Source organism: Panthera uncia, assembly GCF_023721935.1.
Source record: "Panthera uncia isolate 11264 chromosome C1 unlocalized genomic scaffold, Puncia_PCG_1.0 HiC_scaffold_3, whole genome shotgun sequence".
Lineage (NCBI taxonomy): Eukaryota > Metazoa > Chordata > Mammalia > Carnivora > Felidae > Panthera > Panthera uncia.
The window spans coordinates 4522070-4536990 of record NW_026057584.1 but is presented as its reverse complement, the minus strand read 5'-3'; the positions used below and the strand labels follow the sequence as shown (position 1 = coordinate 4536990).

At 47.2% G+C, this 14921-nt stretch overlaps 1 protein-coding gene across 1 annotated transcript in view; it reads right to left on the bottom strand.

The window, feature by feature from the left end:
- Positions 1-14921, bottom strand: part of IQCA1 (IQ motif containing with AAA domain 1) — a 147056-nt gene that overhangs the window by 82230 nt on the left and 49905 nt on the right. Inside the window, exon 8 of the mRNA XM_049614464.1 lies at positions 6494-6578. Coding sequence (XP_049470421.1) covers positions 6494-6578 — 85 coding nt within the window. The remainder of the gene's footprint in view (positions 1-6493; positions 6579-14921) is intronic.

Genomic DNA, 14921 nt, shown 5'->3' with positions numbered 1-14921 from the left:
ATCTTGTCATGGTTTTGATTTGTGTTTCCCTGATGATGAGTGATGCTGAGGATCTTTTCACGTGTCTGTCGGCCATCTGGATGTCTTCTTTGCAAAAGTGTCTATTCGTGTCTTCTGCTCATTTCTTTGCTGGGTTGTTTGTTTTTTGGGTGTTGAGTCTGATAAGTTCTTTATAGATTTTGGACACTAACTCTTTATCAGATATGACAGTTGCAAATATTTTCTCCCATTCCGTAGGCTGCCTTTTCGTTTTGTTGATTGTTTCCTTCACTTTTCAAAAGCTTTTTATCTGGATGAAGTCCCAGTGGTTCATGTTTGCTTTTGTTTCCCTTACCTTAGACGACATGTCTAGTAAGAAGTTGCTATGGCCGAGGTCAAAGAGGTTGCTGCCTGTGCTCTCTTCTAGGATTTTTTCCTGTCTCACATTTAGGTCTTTCATCCATTTTGAATTTATTTTTGTCTATGGCATAAGAAAGTGGCCCAGTTTTATTCTGCACGTTGCTGTCCAGTTTTCCCAGCACCATTTGTTGAAGAGACTGTCTTTTTTCCATTGGATATTCTTTCCTGCTTTGTTGAAGCAACTGTATGTTGACCATACAATTGTGGGTTCATAGCAGTTTTAAATTTTATCTCCCTAGTGACTAATGGTGTCAAGCATCTTTTCCTGCGCTAATTAGCTATTCATATACGATCCATTGTGCATTGTCTTCAAGTCTTTTGCCCGTTCTTTGACTGAATAGGCTTCTTATTGAGACGTTAGAGTTCTTTGTTTATCCTGGATATAAATCCCTTTCCAGGTATATGCCTGAAGACATATCTTCCCCCAGTCTGTTTTTGTCTTTGCATTTTTTTGATGGCATCTTTTGAGATGTAAAATTTTTGAATTTTGATGAGGTTCAATTGAGCAATGTTGTCTGTTAGTTTAGTTCTAATTTGCGTTTCTGTTATAGGCATGGGGTTGATAATCTTTTCATATTCTGAACATCTTTTATTATGTTTCAAACCCATTTACATTTTCTTTTCTGAGAACTGCCTGTTCATATCCTTTGGCTTTTTAAAACATCAGGTTATTGATCTTTTTTTTACAGACCTGCAGGAGCTCTTTATATATGAAAACAATGACCTCCTGTGTGTGATGCTCATTACAAGTAATTATCCTACTGTGTCATTGGTCATTGGATTCACTTGGGGTTGGTTTTGCCACGTGGGTTAGAAACTGTGTGTGTGTCATTTAAAATTTCATTTTTTTCTTCTATGACTCCTGGGTTGTGCAGCAGAGGTAGAAATGTCTTTCTCACTCTGAGCTTATGACAATTTCTTCTTTGGCTTCTTCTAGTTCTTTTGTGTTTTTGTTTTGTTTGACGTTTACATCTTTGATTCATCTGGAGGCATTCTGGTAGAAGCTATAAAGAAACAGGGATTTAATTTTCTTCTTTTTTTCAGATGATGACCTGCTTATTCTAATACTATTTATTAAGTGGTCTTTTCTCCCCCTTACCCAAGAAAGGTGAGATGCCATCTTCACTATGGACGAAATTCGCGTAAATTTGGGTATATTTCTTGATTTCCTATTCGTTTCCATTGACGCGTCTTTTTAGTTATTTGCCTCTTTCAATGGGCTCTTTAAAAAAATTCTTTTCGGGGTGCCTGGGTGGCTCAGTCGGTTGAGCGGCCGACTTCAGCTCGGGTCACGATCTCGCGGTCTGTGGGTTCGAGCCCCGCGTTGGGCTCTGGGCTGATGGCTCAGAGCCTGGAGCCTGCTTCTGATTCTGTGTCTCTCTCTCTCTCTGCCCCTCCCCCATTCATGCTCTGTCTCTCTCTGTCTCAAAAATAAATAAATGTTAAAAAAAAAATTAAAAAAAAATTCTTTTCAACCGACTGAGCCACCCAGGCACCCCTAGGAAAAGAAATTAAAAAAAAATTTTTTTTTACATTTACTTATTTTTGAGAGACAGAGAGAGACAGAGCACAAGTGGGGGAGGGGTAGAGAGAGAGGGAGACACAGAATCTGAAGCAGGCTCCAGGCTCAGAGCCGTCAGCACAGAGCCCGACACAGGGCTTGAACTCACGAACCGCGAGATCATGACCTGAGCCGAAGTTAGACGCTTAACTGACTGAGCCACCGAGGCCCCCGCAATGGGCTCTCAATGACACGGTTCAATACTGGGTAGGGCTAGTTTCTTCTCATTACCTTGTGCTTTTGGAATTTTATTGGTTATTCTTGGGTATTGACTTTCTATTTAAAGTTTAAAATCAGGTTGGTCATGGGGCATCTGGGTGGCTCCATTGGTTGAATGTCTGACTTTGGCTTAGGTCATGATCTCACAGTTTGTGGGTTCAAGCCCCACGTCCGGCTCTGTGCTGACAGCTCAGAGCCTGGAGGCTGCTTTGGATTCTGTGTCTCCCTCTCTTTCTTCCCCTCCCCTGCCTGTTCTCTCTCTCTCTCTGTTTTTCTCAAAAATAAATCAAATAAATATAAATTAAAAAACAGGAAAATCAGGTTGGTCACATTCTGTGAGGCCTGCCCACCCCACCTCCACCATAATGCCACTGGTATTTTTGTTTGGATCATAGTACACGTACAGATGAAGTTTGGGAGAGCTGACGTATTCACGGTGCTGTGTATCCCTGCCTAAGAACACAGGGTCCTTTTATCTCTTGTCCTCTGCATCCCTCACAGTGTTTTGAACTTTTCTTCACATAGAACACACATTTATTATTAAGTTTGTTCCTGGATGCTTTATTGTTTTGTTGCTGTTGCTGCTGAAAATGGGCCGTTTTGGTCTGCTTTCTTTCCAGCCGCTGTTTGCACACACGAACGCTTTTGCTCTCTGTAACTCCCCGTCTTCCTTCTCGTACTGTGTGAAGGGGCTGTTCAGTTTATTCTCATTGCTTTTCTACGTGTAGAGCAAACCTGCAAAAAGTGTTCGCTTTGCCTCTTCCGTTCTAATTTCTCTATCTCTACGTTCTTTCTCGTGTCCCATCGTGCTTGATAGATCCTAGGGAACAGTGGTAACAACGGCCACCCTTGTATTTTTCATGACATTGGTGGAATTGTCGCTTGTGAATTTCATTAAGCGCAATATCAGATCTTGAACCAAGAAATACTTTGTCACGTTAAAGAAGTATCCCTATATTCTGATTTTTTTGTTTTGTTTCATAATATCACAAACGGCCGTTGAATTTGTTTTTTTTTAATATTTATTTATTTTAACATTTATTTATTTTTGAGAGAGAGAAACAGCACGAACAGGGGAGGGGAAGAGAGAGAAAGACACACAGAATCTGAAAGCAGTGGTTCTGGCGTGCTGATATTTCGGTTTGAATTTTTGCATTGAAACTCGTAACGAAGACTGGTCTGCGGTTCTGTTTGTCCTCAGTCTTTCTGGGGAGCTGGTAGCAACGGGATTATGCTCACTTCGTAGCAAGTGTTCGCACGGTTTTTTACAAGCGTAAAGTTGACTCTTCACGTACATGCTACCATGTTTGTGCTTGGCCTGTCTCTTCATCCTCCTCCTTCCATTAGCGACAACTGTTACGACCTCCTGCAAGATCTCCACGTGCGCCACCTGAGGTACACGATGCACGTCACCTCAGCTAACCATCACATCAGCCCCGGGAAGGAGGCACCGCTGGGATGTCCGTTTGCGGAGGAGAAAACTGAGGCGCGAGGGGAGGCTGCGGACGTAGCGAGTGCTGGGACTCTGGTTCATCAACACTACGCTGTCCCCAGTCTTCACTCACCTACGTTTAAAAGTCACGCTGCCTCGGGGCGCCTGGGTGGCTCAGTCCGTTAAGCATCTGACTCTTGGTTTCAGCTCAGGTCACGATCTCGTGGTTCATGAGATCGAGCCCTGAGTCGGGCTCTGTGCTGACAGCGCGGAGCCTGCTTGGGATTCTCTCTCTCCCGCGCTCTCTGCCCCTCTGGGGCTCATGCTCGTGCTCTCTCTCAAAAATAAATAAACATTAAAAGAAAGTCCTGCTGCCTTGCGGCTGGCCTCCTTTGCTTTATTTTAATGTATTAACTGGAGATCCTCAGTTTCTTTCGTTTTTAGTAGACATCAGCCCTACTTGTGAACGTCTCTTGTACACGATTTAGACACGGCACCAACTTTCTTCATCCTGAGATCACTCCCTTTCTAAACTAACACGAAATGCATTTGGGGCCTGGCCGTGGGCTTTCAGGACACAGCGTGTGCCTGACAACGTAGCTGCAGAGACAAGACCTAACCGTGTAAAAACGAGAAATGGCACCACGTCGAAATGCCAGCCACTCAAGGCAGGGTTTGATGGGCTGGGGAGGTTATGTGGTCGCTGGGTTCCGAGGAGGACAGGAGTCTGCCGGAGGGCGGAGCGAAGGCTGGGGAGCTGAGGTCAGCTTCTGACGGGGGGTGGGGGAAGAGCGCTTCCCTTTGACCCCGAGGGCTCACTCAGGGGAGCACAGGGGGGTGGGAGGTCAGTAGTGCTGAGGGTGAGAAACCCTGACCTGTAGCATGGCTTTTACCTCTGCGTAGTGCTTCGTGTTCCTTAACTGGGTCCCTCCTAAGGAGTATTAGTCTGTTTTCTTCGTCAGTGCCGCAAATGGGGCAGACACGGGCAGCTGGTTCAACCACGTGTATGGCAGGGGGCAGCAAATCACACCGCAGGGGCCAAATCCGGCCTGCTGCCCAGTTTGTAAATAAAGTTTTATTGGAACACGGCCACGCCCATTCATTACCTACTGTCCGTGTTCACTTTCATGCTACGATGGCAGAGTTGAGCAGCTGTGGCAGAGAATGTTGTTCCATAGCCTCAAATATTGACCATTTGGCCCCTTATGGAAAAAGCTTGTTGGCTCCGATCTGCGGCAACTTGTCTTATCATGTGCTTGGAATAAATTCCTTGAATAGCGTTTATGGGTCAAAGAGTATACTCATTAAACATTTCATATTTACTTGGTCCACGTCCCTCAAGCATGTCATGCTAATTTACGCATTTATGTATCCAGCCACAGCAGACGAGAGCGGCTTTTCTCTACATGCTCACCAACTCCAGTGATTACCATGACTTAAAATTTTTACCAACCCTATAGGTGAAAAGAGATGTAGTGACATTATTTTACATTTAAGTCTTGATGCTAGTGAGTTTTAAAATTTTTTAAATTAAGGTAACATTTTTCCCCCTTCTTTTCTACTGGGCTGTTTAGAGTTTTCTTAGTATTTTCTAAGAACTCTTTATGTATGAAAGATAGCTACTGTCACCTACGTCGCAAATATTTTCTCCAGTTCATCATATGATTTTAATTTGAATTATGCTATATATTTGTTTGCCATTTGAGCTTTATGTAGTCAAGTAAACCAGCTTGAGTGTATCAGTATGAGTTTCACTTTTAATGGCAATGCTCATAGTACTCTACTGTTGGATATGATGCAAATCTTCTCTTGGTATCTATGATAAATACGCTGAGGTTAAGAATGGTTTTCCTATTGGGGCGTCTGGGTGGCTCAGTCGGTTAAGCGTCTAACTTCGGCTCAGGTCATGACCTCGCGGTCTGTGAGTTCGAGCCCCGTGTCGGGCTCTGTGCTGACAGCTCAGAGCCTGGAGCCTGCTTCGGATTCTGTGTCTCCCTCTCTCTCTTTACCCCTCCCCCACTTGTGCTCTGTCTCCCTCTGTCTCTCAAAAATAAATAAATATAAAAGAAAAGAGTGTTTTTCCTATTTATAGTTTATTGAGACATCTCTAAAAATAGCTCTAAGGGTGCCTGGGTGGCTCAGCTGGTTAAGCATCGGACCCTTGGTTTTTGGCTCAGGTCATGATCTTGCAGTTCGTGAGTTTGAGCCCCATGCCGTGCTCTGTGCTGACAGCGTGGAGCCTGCTTGGGATTCTCTCTCTCTGCCCCTCCCCTGCCGATGCATGAAATAAACTTTAAAAATAAATAAATTAATAAAAATAGCTTTAGCAGTCAATTGCATCAGTCAATTGCACTGGAGTATCTATAGAGATGTTTCTCTGAAAGAGTGTCAGTATGCAAAGCGCTGAGTCCGGACGGATGAGCAGAAACTAACTGGGGGAAGAGGGGCAGAAGGCCACCCTGGGACGAGAGGAGGGCACGACCCACACAAAGGCACCACGGATGCCGTGACGCGAGGCATGAGGAGGGTGGGTGAGTGGCCGCTGGAGTCCGTGGCAGGAAGATGGGGGCAGGAGACGACCCTGAGAGGCGAGCAGGGGCCAGAGCATAAAGGGGCCCTTGAAGTCAAACTGCTCAGAATTTACCAAGAAAGTGAGCCCCCCGCGTTGTCACGTCTCTTTGAAAGGTGAGAGGGAGAAAGGAGGAATTCATTTTGAAATAAATTTAAAAGTACGTTGTTGGTGAAACCCCAAAAGTAGTTCCCTGTGAACACGTGTAGGGAAATAACCCAAACCTAGTAACACCATGAACCCATCCAGCTTACGCTTCAATAGAAACGCGGTTGCAGTATATTTATGTTTCATTTCTCAAGCGTGTTCGTACCTGTTGTGGGGTCTTGTTGGAGAAGATAATAGCTGACCCTCCTTCTTCTACGTGAGGGTAGTCAGGAAACGTGCCTGTTAAGTTCCTGAGGAAGCAAAAGAGGGAGATTAAGTAGAAATGAACTCCGTAATTCAGAACGTAATACAGAACTCCCCTCTGTAATATTTCCCACTAGCTGGCTCTGCTTACGCTCATTTATTTATTTATTTATTTTTATTTTTTTTTTCAACGTTTTTTTTTTATTTACTTTTGGGACAGAGAGAGACAGAGCATGAATGGGGGAGGGGCAGAGAGAGAGGGAGACACAGAATCGGAAACAGGCTCCAGGCTCCGAGCCATCAGCCCAGAGCCTGACGCGGGGCTCGAACTCACGGACCGCGAGATAGTGACCTGGCTGAAGTCTGACGCTTAACCGACTGCGCCACCCAGGCGCCCCTGCTTACGCTCATTTAAATGAGTGACGGTTGGGGAGCCTGGGTGGCTCGGTCGGTTGAACGTCCGACTTCAGATCAGGCCATGGTCTGGCAGTTCGTGAGTTCGAGCCCCGCGTCGGGCTCTGCGTTAACAAACAGCTCGGAGCCCGGAGCCTGCTTCGGATTCTGTGTCTCCCCCTCTCTCTCTGTCCCTCCCTGCCCATGTTCTGCCTCTCTCTGTCTCTCAAAAACAAACAAAGGTTAAAAAAAAAATTAAAAAAAAAATAAATGAGTGATGGTTGTCAGCGTGGAAGCTCCCTGCCCGTTGCGGCCGGACACGCTGCCTCCGAGGCGTGGAGAGACCTGGGAGACGTTCCTAGAGGTTTGCTTCCTCCAGGTAATTGTTACTTGGAGACAGACACCCCTCTCTTGAAAACAGATTTTTAAAATGATTGAGACACTCTGTGCTTAAGTTCGGAATGAAGACAGAAGCACAAATCATTTCTTCCTGTTTAAAATTTAGAATAAACACAGGGTTTTGAAACTAAACAGAAGGATGGAGCTGTTCGGATGACAAATTTACTAACAGTGCACGAGATACGCGGACAAGCTCTTAAGTTTCCATAAGGCTAAGGCTCCATTTTGTACGGGCTCCAAATAGTTTTTTGTGTCACCGTGTAATTTTTACCTTTCAAAAAGCAGAGTTTGCAATTTATTAAAAAAATTTTTTTTAACGTTTATTCATTTTTTGAGAGACAGAGAGAGACAGGGCATGAGTGGGGAGGAGCAGAGAGAGAGAGAGAGAGAGAGAGAGAGGCAGACACAGAATCCGAAGCAGGCTCCAGGCTCTGAGCCGTCAGCACAGAGACCGGTGGGGGGCTTGAACCCACAGACCGCAAAATCATGACCTGAGCCGAAGTCGGCCGCTCAACCGACTGAGCCACTCACGCGCCCCGCAGACTCTGCAATTGAATATTGAGGAATTTTGCGAGGGGTGTGTGTGGTTACTATTTCTACGTGCCTGGGGGTCTACTGAGGCAGAGAAACTAAGGGTTAGAGGAGACAGCCGTGCAGAAGATGAGTCTACAACAGTGGTTCTCAAACATTTGCCTTTTGGAGCCCTTTATACTCTTAGAACTTTTGAGCATCTCAAAGAGCTCTTGTTTATGTGAGTTCTAGCTACAAGTATTTACTGTGTTAGATACTAAAACGGAGAAATTTCTAAAACATGCATTTTAAATTCACTTAATAACAACACTGACAAACCCCTTATATGTTCACGTAAATAACATCTTTATACATGTCCGAAAACAAACAAACAAAAATAGAAGAGTGTTACTGTTCTGCATCTTTGAAGCCTTTTTAATGCCTGGCTTGGGGGTTCGCTGGCCGCTCCTATCTGCTTCCGTATTCGTTCTGCTGCAACACGCTGTTTCGGTTGAAGTTTGGGAAGAAAACCTGTCCTCACGTTCGCCACATTTCGTCATTCATTAACAATTCCACCGATCTCAAAACCAAAAACCTGAGTAATGGGAAGCTCTCAGGCTCACGGGGGTGATCACAAGAGTTCCAAAAATTTAATTTCTGCCATGTCAGAGGTTTCCCTTCAGGCTCATTTGGTTCACTTTTTTGAGAATCTGGCAGTTGTTTGCTCAATTAAGAATGATGTTCCATGGCTCGGAGCCTGGAGCCTGTTTCCGATTCTGTGTCTCCCTCTCTCTCTGCCCCTCCCCCGTTCATGCTGTCTCTCTCTGTCCCAAAAATAAATTAAAAAAAAAAAAAAAAAAAAAGAATGATGTTCCATGAAAAGTGGCTGGTTCGGCTGAAAGCAGACGGCTCCACAGGTGTGCGTCCAGATAGCCAGCACACTCGGCGTGCGGCCAAAAGCATTCAGCGCACTTTGATTTCATCATGCAGAATATTAAAAAGCTGTGTAGTCAAGGGCTAAGTCTTTTTTTTTAATGTTTATTCATTTATTTTTGACAGAGAGAGGGTGTGAGCGGGGGAGGGGCAGAGAGAGGGAGACACAGGATCCGAAGAAGGCTCCAGGCTCCGAGCTGTCAACACAGAGCCCGATGTGGGTCTCGAACCCACAAACCGCAGGATCATGACCCTGAGCTGAAGTGGGACACTTAACTGACTGAGCCACCCAGGCGCCCCAATTGCCAAGTCTTCTTAATACGATTACTTTTTACTGTGTCCTCAAGGATACTGTTAAATGAAACCTTTTTTTGAAAGGCACACGCATGGTGGTGAGGGCTGACTCTGAATTGGGGCTGCTGCTTGGTTCATGCTTAGGAGTCAACATCCCTGCTGGCTGTTGCCCCAGTGTTTCCACAGGATTACTCTTAAAGCATTTTAAAACAGTCACATCATTGTCTGCACAAAATATCTCAGGTCTCCTGAGCCTTTTCTTTGGGCTCATTTAATAGGAATATGACTCAGCTCCTTAGCTTTGCTTTAAAAAGCACTGAACACGATGGGGCATATGTGGCCAAATGAAAGGGCAGGATGATGATAGGAGATCATATGCTAAGTGACATTGACACTAAGTCACATTGCTTAGTGACGTTGTCACTAGACTAGACTACGTCTAGTCTAGACATAGACTAGACTATGTCACATGCTAAGTGACATTCTGTCATTGTAGCTACCTTGGTGGGCTCATGTACTCATTTACCCATCCATCCATCCATCCATCCATCCGTCCATGTATCCGTCCATCCATCTAATCTATCCATCTACCCATCCATCCACTCATCCATCCCTCCACCCATACATCATCCATCCATTCACCCATCCATCCATGTATCCACCATCCCTCCATCATCCATCCATCCACCCACCCATCTATCTATCCGTCCATCCGTCCATCCATCCATCCATACATCTATCCATCATCCATCCATCCCTCCATCATCCCTCCATCCCTCCAACCATCCATCCAATCTATCCAACCATCCATCTATTCATATGGTCAATCAACACACACCTGATTATTACCAATGAGATTCTGGATGTAGTGATGGGAGACAGTGATCTGAAGATTAAAATGTCAGCCGTTGCCCTGATGCTCTCACCTTCCACAATCACATGGCTGATGGATGTATTTGACTTCAGACACTGCTTGTTCACAAGACTCAAATCTCAAATCTTATTAAACTGCCTGACCACACTCTATCTTGTTCTGTGCTTCACTTGGCCTTGACAGGTTAAAAAGTATGAATACATTTGGGGCACCTGGGTGGCTCAGTCGTCCGACTTCAGCTGAGGTCATGATCTCACGTTTCGTGGGTTCAAGCCCCACGTCGGGCTCTGGGCTGACAGCTCAGAGCCTGGAGCCTGCTGCAGATTCTGTGTTTCCTCTCTTTGCCCCTTCCCAGCTCACACTATGTCTCTCTCTCTCTCTCTCTCTCTCTCTCTCTCAAAAATAAATAAACATTAAAAAAATTAGGGGCGCCTGGGTGGCTCAGTCGGTTAAGCGTCCGACTTCGGCTCAGATCACGATCTCACAGTATGTGAGTTCGAGCCCCGCATCGGGCTCTGTGCTGACTGCTCAGAGCCTGGAGCCTGTTTCAGATTCTGTGTCTCCCTCTCTCTCTGACCCTCCCCCGTTCATGCTCTGTCTCTCTCTGTCTCAAAAATAAATAAACGTTAAAAAAAAAATTAAAAAAAAAAACAACAAAAAAAACCCAAACAACAAAAAACTATGAATACATTTTGATTAAAAGCTCGAGCACTCTTGCTCTGTGCACCCACCCACCCATCCCTCCGACGGCCACTTTATAGGCAGCTCCATTGTCTAATTTTAATTCCACATTTTAAAGCTTGAGTGTTTTGGGGGCTCAGAACAAACCTAGAAACTGACATAAACTGAACACAAACAGGATTTACATGTGCCATTTCTAAAATAGAATTCATAATTATGTTACACATCAATTGTCATAGTAAGATTTAATAACGCATGTATGATAGTTTTCATAGTTCTTTTTGCAAAAACAGGATCGAATATATCTATTTTTAACAGATAAAAGGACATACTTCGTTTTTTTTAAGTCACGTTAGTTTAAGTAATTAACCATAAACTGAAATTGGATGTCTTGGCCTTAGAGACTGCACAAACTGTTGTAGGGCACACATTTAAAAGATAGATTTTAAAATTCTTATCTAGACGTGACAGCATAGCCTGATAGCTCTTTCTCACCTCCATGCACACACGTGCACACACTTGCATCATGCACACACGCACACACGCACACACACGCTGTGCTCACACCATCCCCATGTTCTTCCTCCCTCATAAGGAGTCCTCTGGCCCCAGAGTGGTTGTTTCCCAGCTTTGGGATATTCTTTTTAATTTTTTTTTATCATTTATTTATTTTTGAGACAGAATGAGACAGAGCATGAATGGGGGAGAGTCAGAGAGAGAGAGACAGAGACACAGAATCCAAAGCAGGCTCCAGGCTCCGAGCTGTCAGCACAGAGCCCGACGCGGGGCTCGAACTCACGGACAGTGAGATCGTGACCTGAGCCGAAGTCAGACGCTTAGCCGACTGAGCCACCCAGGCGCCCACCAGCTTTGGGATATTCTAAGTGCGCCCTGGGTGTGCACTGATTGGGATTCTCCCTGTCCCTGTCGCCCTGTCCTGTGTGTCCTGTGACTCAGTCACTTAGAGCATGCTGACAGATACTGAATTTTACTCTGTTTCCTTGGTTGCTGGGTTTCACCCTCACATTTTCAGCTGTGGGGCCATGGCCTCCCCTCTCCCGAGTCAGGGTGCTCAAAGCTGGGACACACCTGATCTCTCCTGCCGCTAATCATAAGGAAGCTGTAAGGTGACGAGCTGTAAGGTGTCGCTCTGGGCTCAGCACACTGCAAGGTGTGAAAACTGCAGGGACCGTTGGCCTTGACTTGGGGATGAGTAAAGAGAATATGATTTTGGCTCCCACTGTGCTCCTGGCAGAAACAGCTGGGGCTGACAGCATCGGCTGCAGGTGAAAGCCCATCTGGGGACTTCTGGGGGAGTAATTCCAATGACACAGTGTCAGGAAGGATTACAGGTGGAAACAACACGCCTGGTTTCTGCTGGACTCTGCTCCCCCCACGGGCACCTCGTTCCTGTCTTCCTGGGACTGTGCCCCTTCTCCACAGTCCCAGGATCACCGAGGGGCAGGCACTGTCCTCTCACTTGGGTACAGACGTGCTGTCTGGTCACCACCCATGGTGTCTGAACACCACGGGTGCCTTATCCAGGCCTCCTGTCCCGAAAACCCGCCACTGTGCTTAGGGCTGTGAACACATGCTGTGAACACTGGCAGTAGTCAAATAACTGGAATTACAAGATGATGGGGTCTCGGCCTGGAAGATTCTCCTCCCCATCCCTCCCGGGGACTTTGCTACTCGTTGCCTGAATGTGTCCGGGGAGGGGAGTGGGGAGCTGCAGAGACAGCTGGTCCCCTTTCTGACTGGTGGAAGGGACCACCACTCCCCAGATGGGCCGGCCTGATCCTAACCACCAGGACCTGAGAACGTGGCCTCATTTGGAAATAGGGCCGTTGAGAGGAGGTTATACTGGAGGGGGCAGGGTGGGCCCGCATCTAATGTGCCTGGTGTCCTTATAAACAGGGGGCAACTAGGACCCCAGGACAGACACACACGGACTATGTGAAGACACAGGGAGAAGGTGGCCATCCACACGCCAAGGAGGGGCCTGGAACAGCTTCTCCCTCACAGCCTGTGCAAGGAACCAACCTGGCTGACGCCACGGTGGTCTTGGACTGGAGCCCCAGACAGTGAGGGAGTGAACTCCGGCTGTTTCGGCCACCCAGCTGTGGCACTTGTTAAGGTCACCGTAGGAAGCTAATCCACGAGCCTGGCAACAAGTTTGCTGCTGGCGACTTCCGCGGTCGTTCTACCGCTCCCCTCCACTCTCTCTGGATCTGTCAGATGGCCGAGTCCTCTTTTCTGGAAGGTTCTCTCTCTTGGCTTCCTCTCGTCTCTCTCCCCCCTCCTCCATCTTTTTAGGCCGCCCTCCTCTGTCTCACACAGAAGGAGCTCAGATTGCAAGGCTTATCATCGGCGTTTGAGCTCTTGACTGTCCCTTCATTTCAGGAGGAAGGTTCCGTCTAGGCTCTGCTGCCCCTGATGGCCACCTGCTCCAGCCTTCCGGGTCAGGGTCTCCTCGGCTCCCGGACTGTAGGTGCTGGGGACCCAGGGCTCTGCTCTTGGGCTCTTTGTGCATGTGCATCAGGGTCTCATCTGGTTTCTTGGCTTCAAATAGCACCGCGCACTTCACCCCTCCCAGCACCGTGTCTCCGGCTCGTCTGTCCCCCGGGCTGCAGACCTACGTTCGACGCCTGCCCACCACCTCCGTCCGAAGTGCAGCGAGTTCCTCAAGCCCAGATGTCGCAAACTCAGCCTCCGTCCTCACCTCGTCCCCCAAACCCCCTCCTCCGCCTGCATTTCCCCATTTCAGAAAATGGAAGCACTCGTAGTTGCCTCCAGGGGCAAAAACCTAGAATCGTCCTCCAGCACGTTCCTCCTTCGTGCCTCTGTTCAATCTGCCCGCAAACCCTGCATCCGACCCCCCGTCATTGCCTGTGCTGGTCCCAGCCACCGTCAACTCTGTGTGCGTTACTACAAGGCACAGGATGCCCTGCTGTCCCCCCCACCACCCCCGACCACTCCTGCTTTGACTACATTCCTTGCAGCAGCCAGAGCGAACCTTCTAAAAGAGAAGCCGCATCGCATCACGCCCCTTCTCTGCTCAAAGTTTGCCAACTCTCTCACTCAAAGTGAAAACCAATGGCCTTCGGATCAGGTTAACTTAGGTCCCTCCTTACAGGTTCTGTCACATGCAATTCATAACGGCACCCCCTTTCACTCTTAAGTGTCCCGGTGTGGACATTTAATTATATGGTTCCTCCACCTGCAGTGGCCTTCGTGACACTCACCTGCTACCTCCCTGGCTTGGCCCTCACCACCTTCCCCCTGCTCACCTGCTTCCAGCTGCTCCCCGTCTACTGGGGGTTCTCCCTCCTCAGAGACAGGTTCTCCCACAGAGATAACGCACATGCTCAAACAGCATCAGAGAGGTCTTCCCCGACCACCTTGTATAAAATAAGTTTTTCAGCCAAATAAATACATTCCCTCTCATCTGACAGCCGAAGGTCCCGCCCAGGTAGGTACGTGTGGGGTAGGGAAGAACAGGATGGAAAGTTATTTTTGGATCATTACTTCAGTTTCTCTTTACAGTTTGGAAAACCCTTTCACAGATGCGGGGATCTTCTCCACTTAGATTGTAGCACACAAAACACCCCTGCAACGTTATCGTGTTCAACACGCTGCCTCTGTGCGTGATGATTGAGATCACAGCGTTCCCTCAATTAGACTTTGAATCTTGATTCCAAAGACATTTGATGATCTTTCATCGTTTTGCTGATTTGCAAAGTTACCGTGCTGCACATGCTTCGGCGCCATTCGCGGGCCCCCTCCGACTTTCTATTTGTCCCCCGAATGGGGGCAGCAGGCAAGCCCAGAACAGGTGGCTCAGCTGGGCAGTCAGACCACCTAATGGGGTGAGTGATGTACAAAATGGCACGGGGCCGCATGGAAAATCACCTGAACCGCACAGATGAGGGCCCTCTCATTTCGCCCAAGTCTACAGAACACGACGGAAAAGGAACACCAAGAAAGGAGAAAACCGTCCAAGGACACGATGCATGAGAAAGGCACATGGAGCTTGATGAGACTGGATTCATCAGGTATTTCTGAGCTCTTACCATTCAGTCACCTGCAAACAAATGCTGGCATATCCCATGGGGGTTATGTTCATTTAAAAAAGAATTTTTTTTAACGTTTATTCATTTTTGAGAGAGAGACAGAGCATGAGCGGGGAAGGGGCAGAGAGAGAGAGGGAGACACAGAAGCCGAAGCAGGCTCCAGGCTCCGAGCTGTCAGCACAGAGCCCGACGCGGGGCTCGGACCCACGAACCGTGAGATCATGACCTGAGCC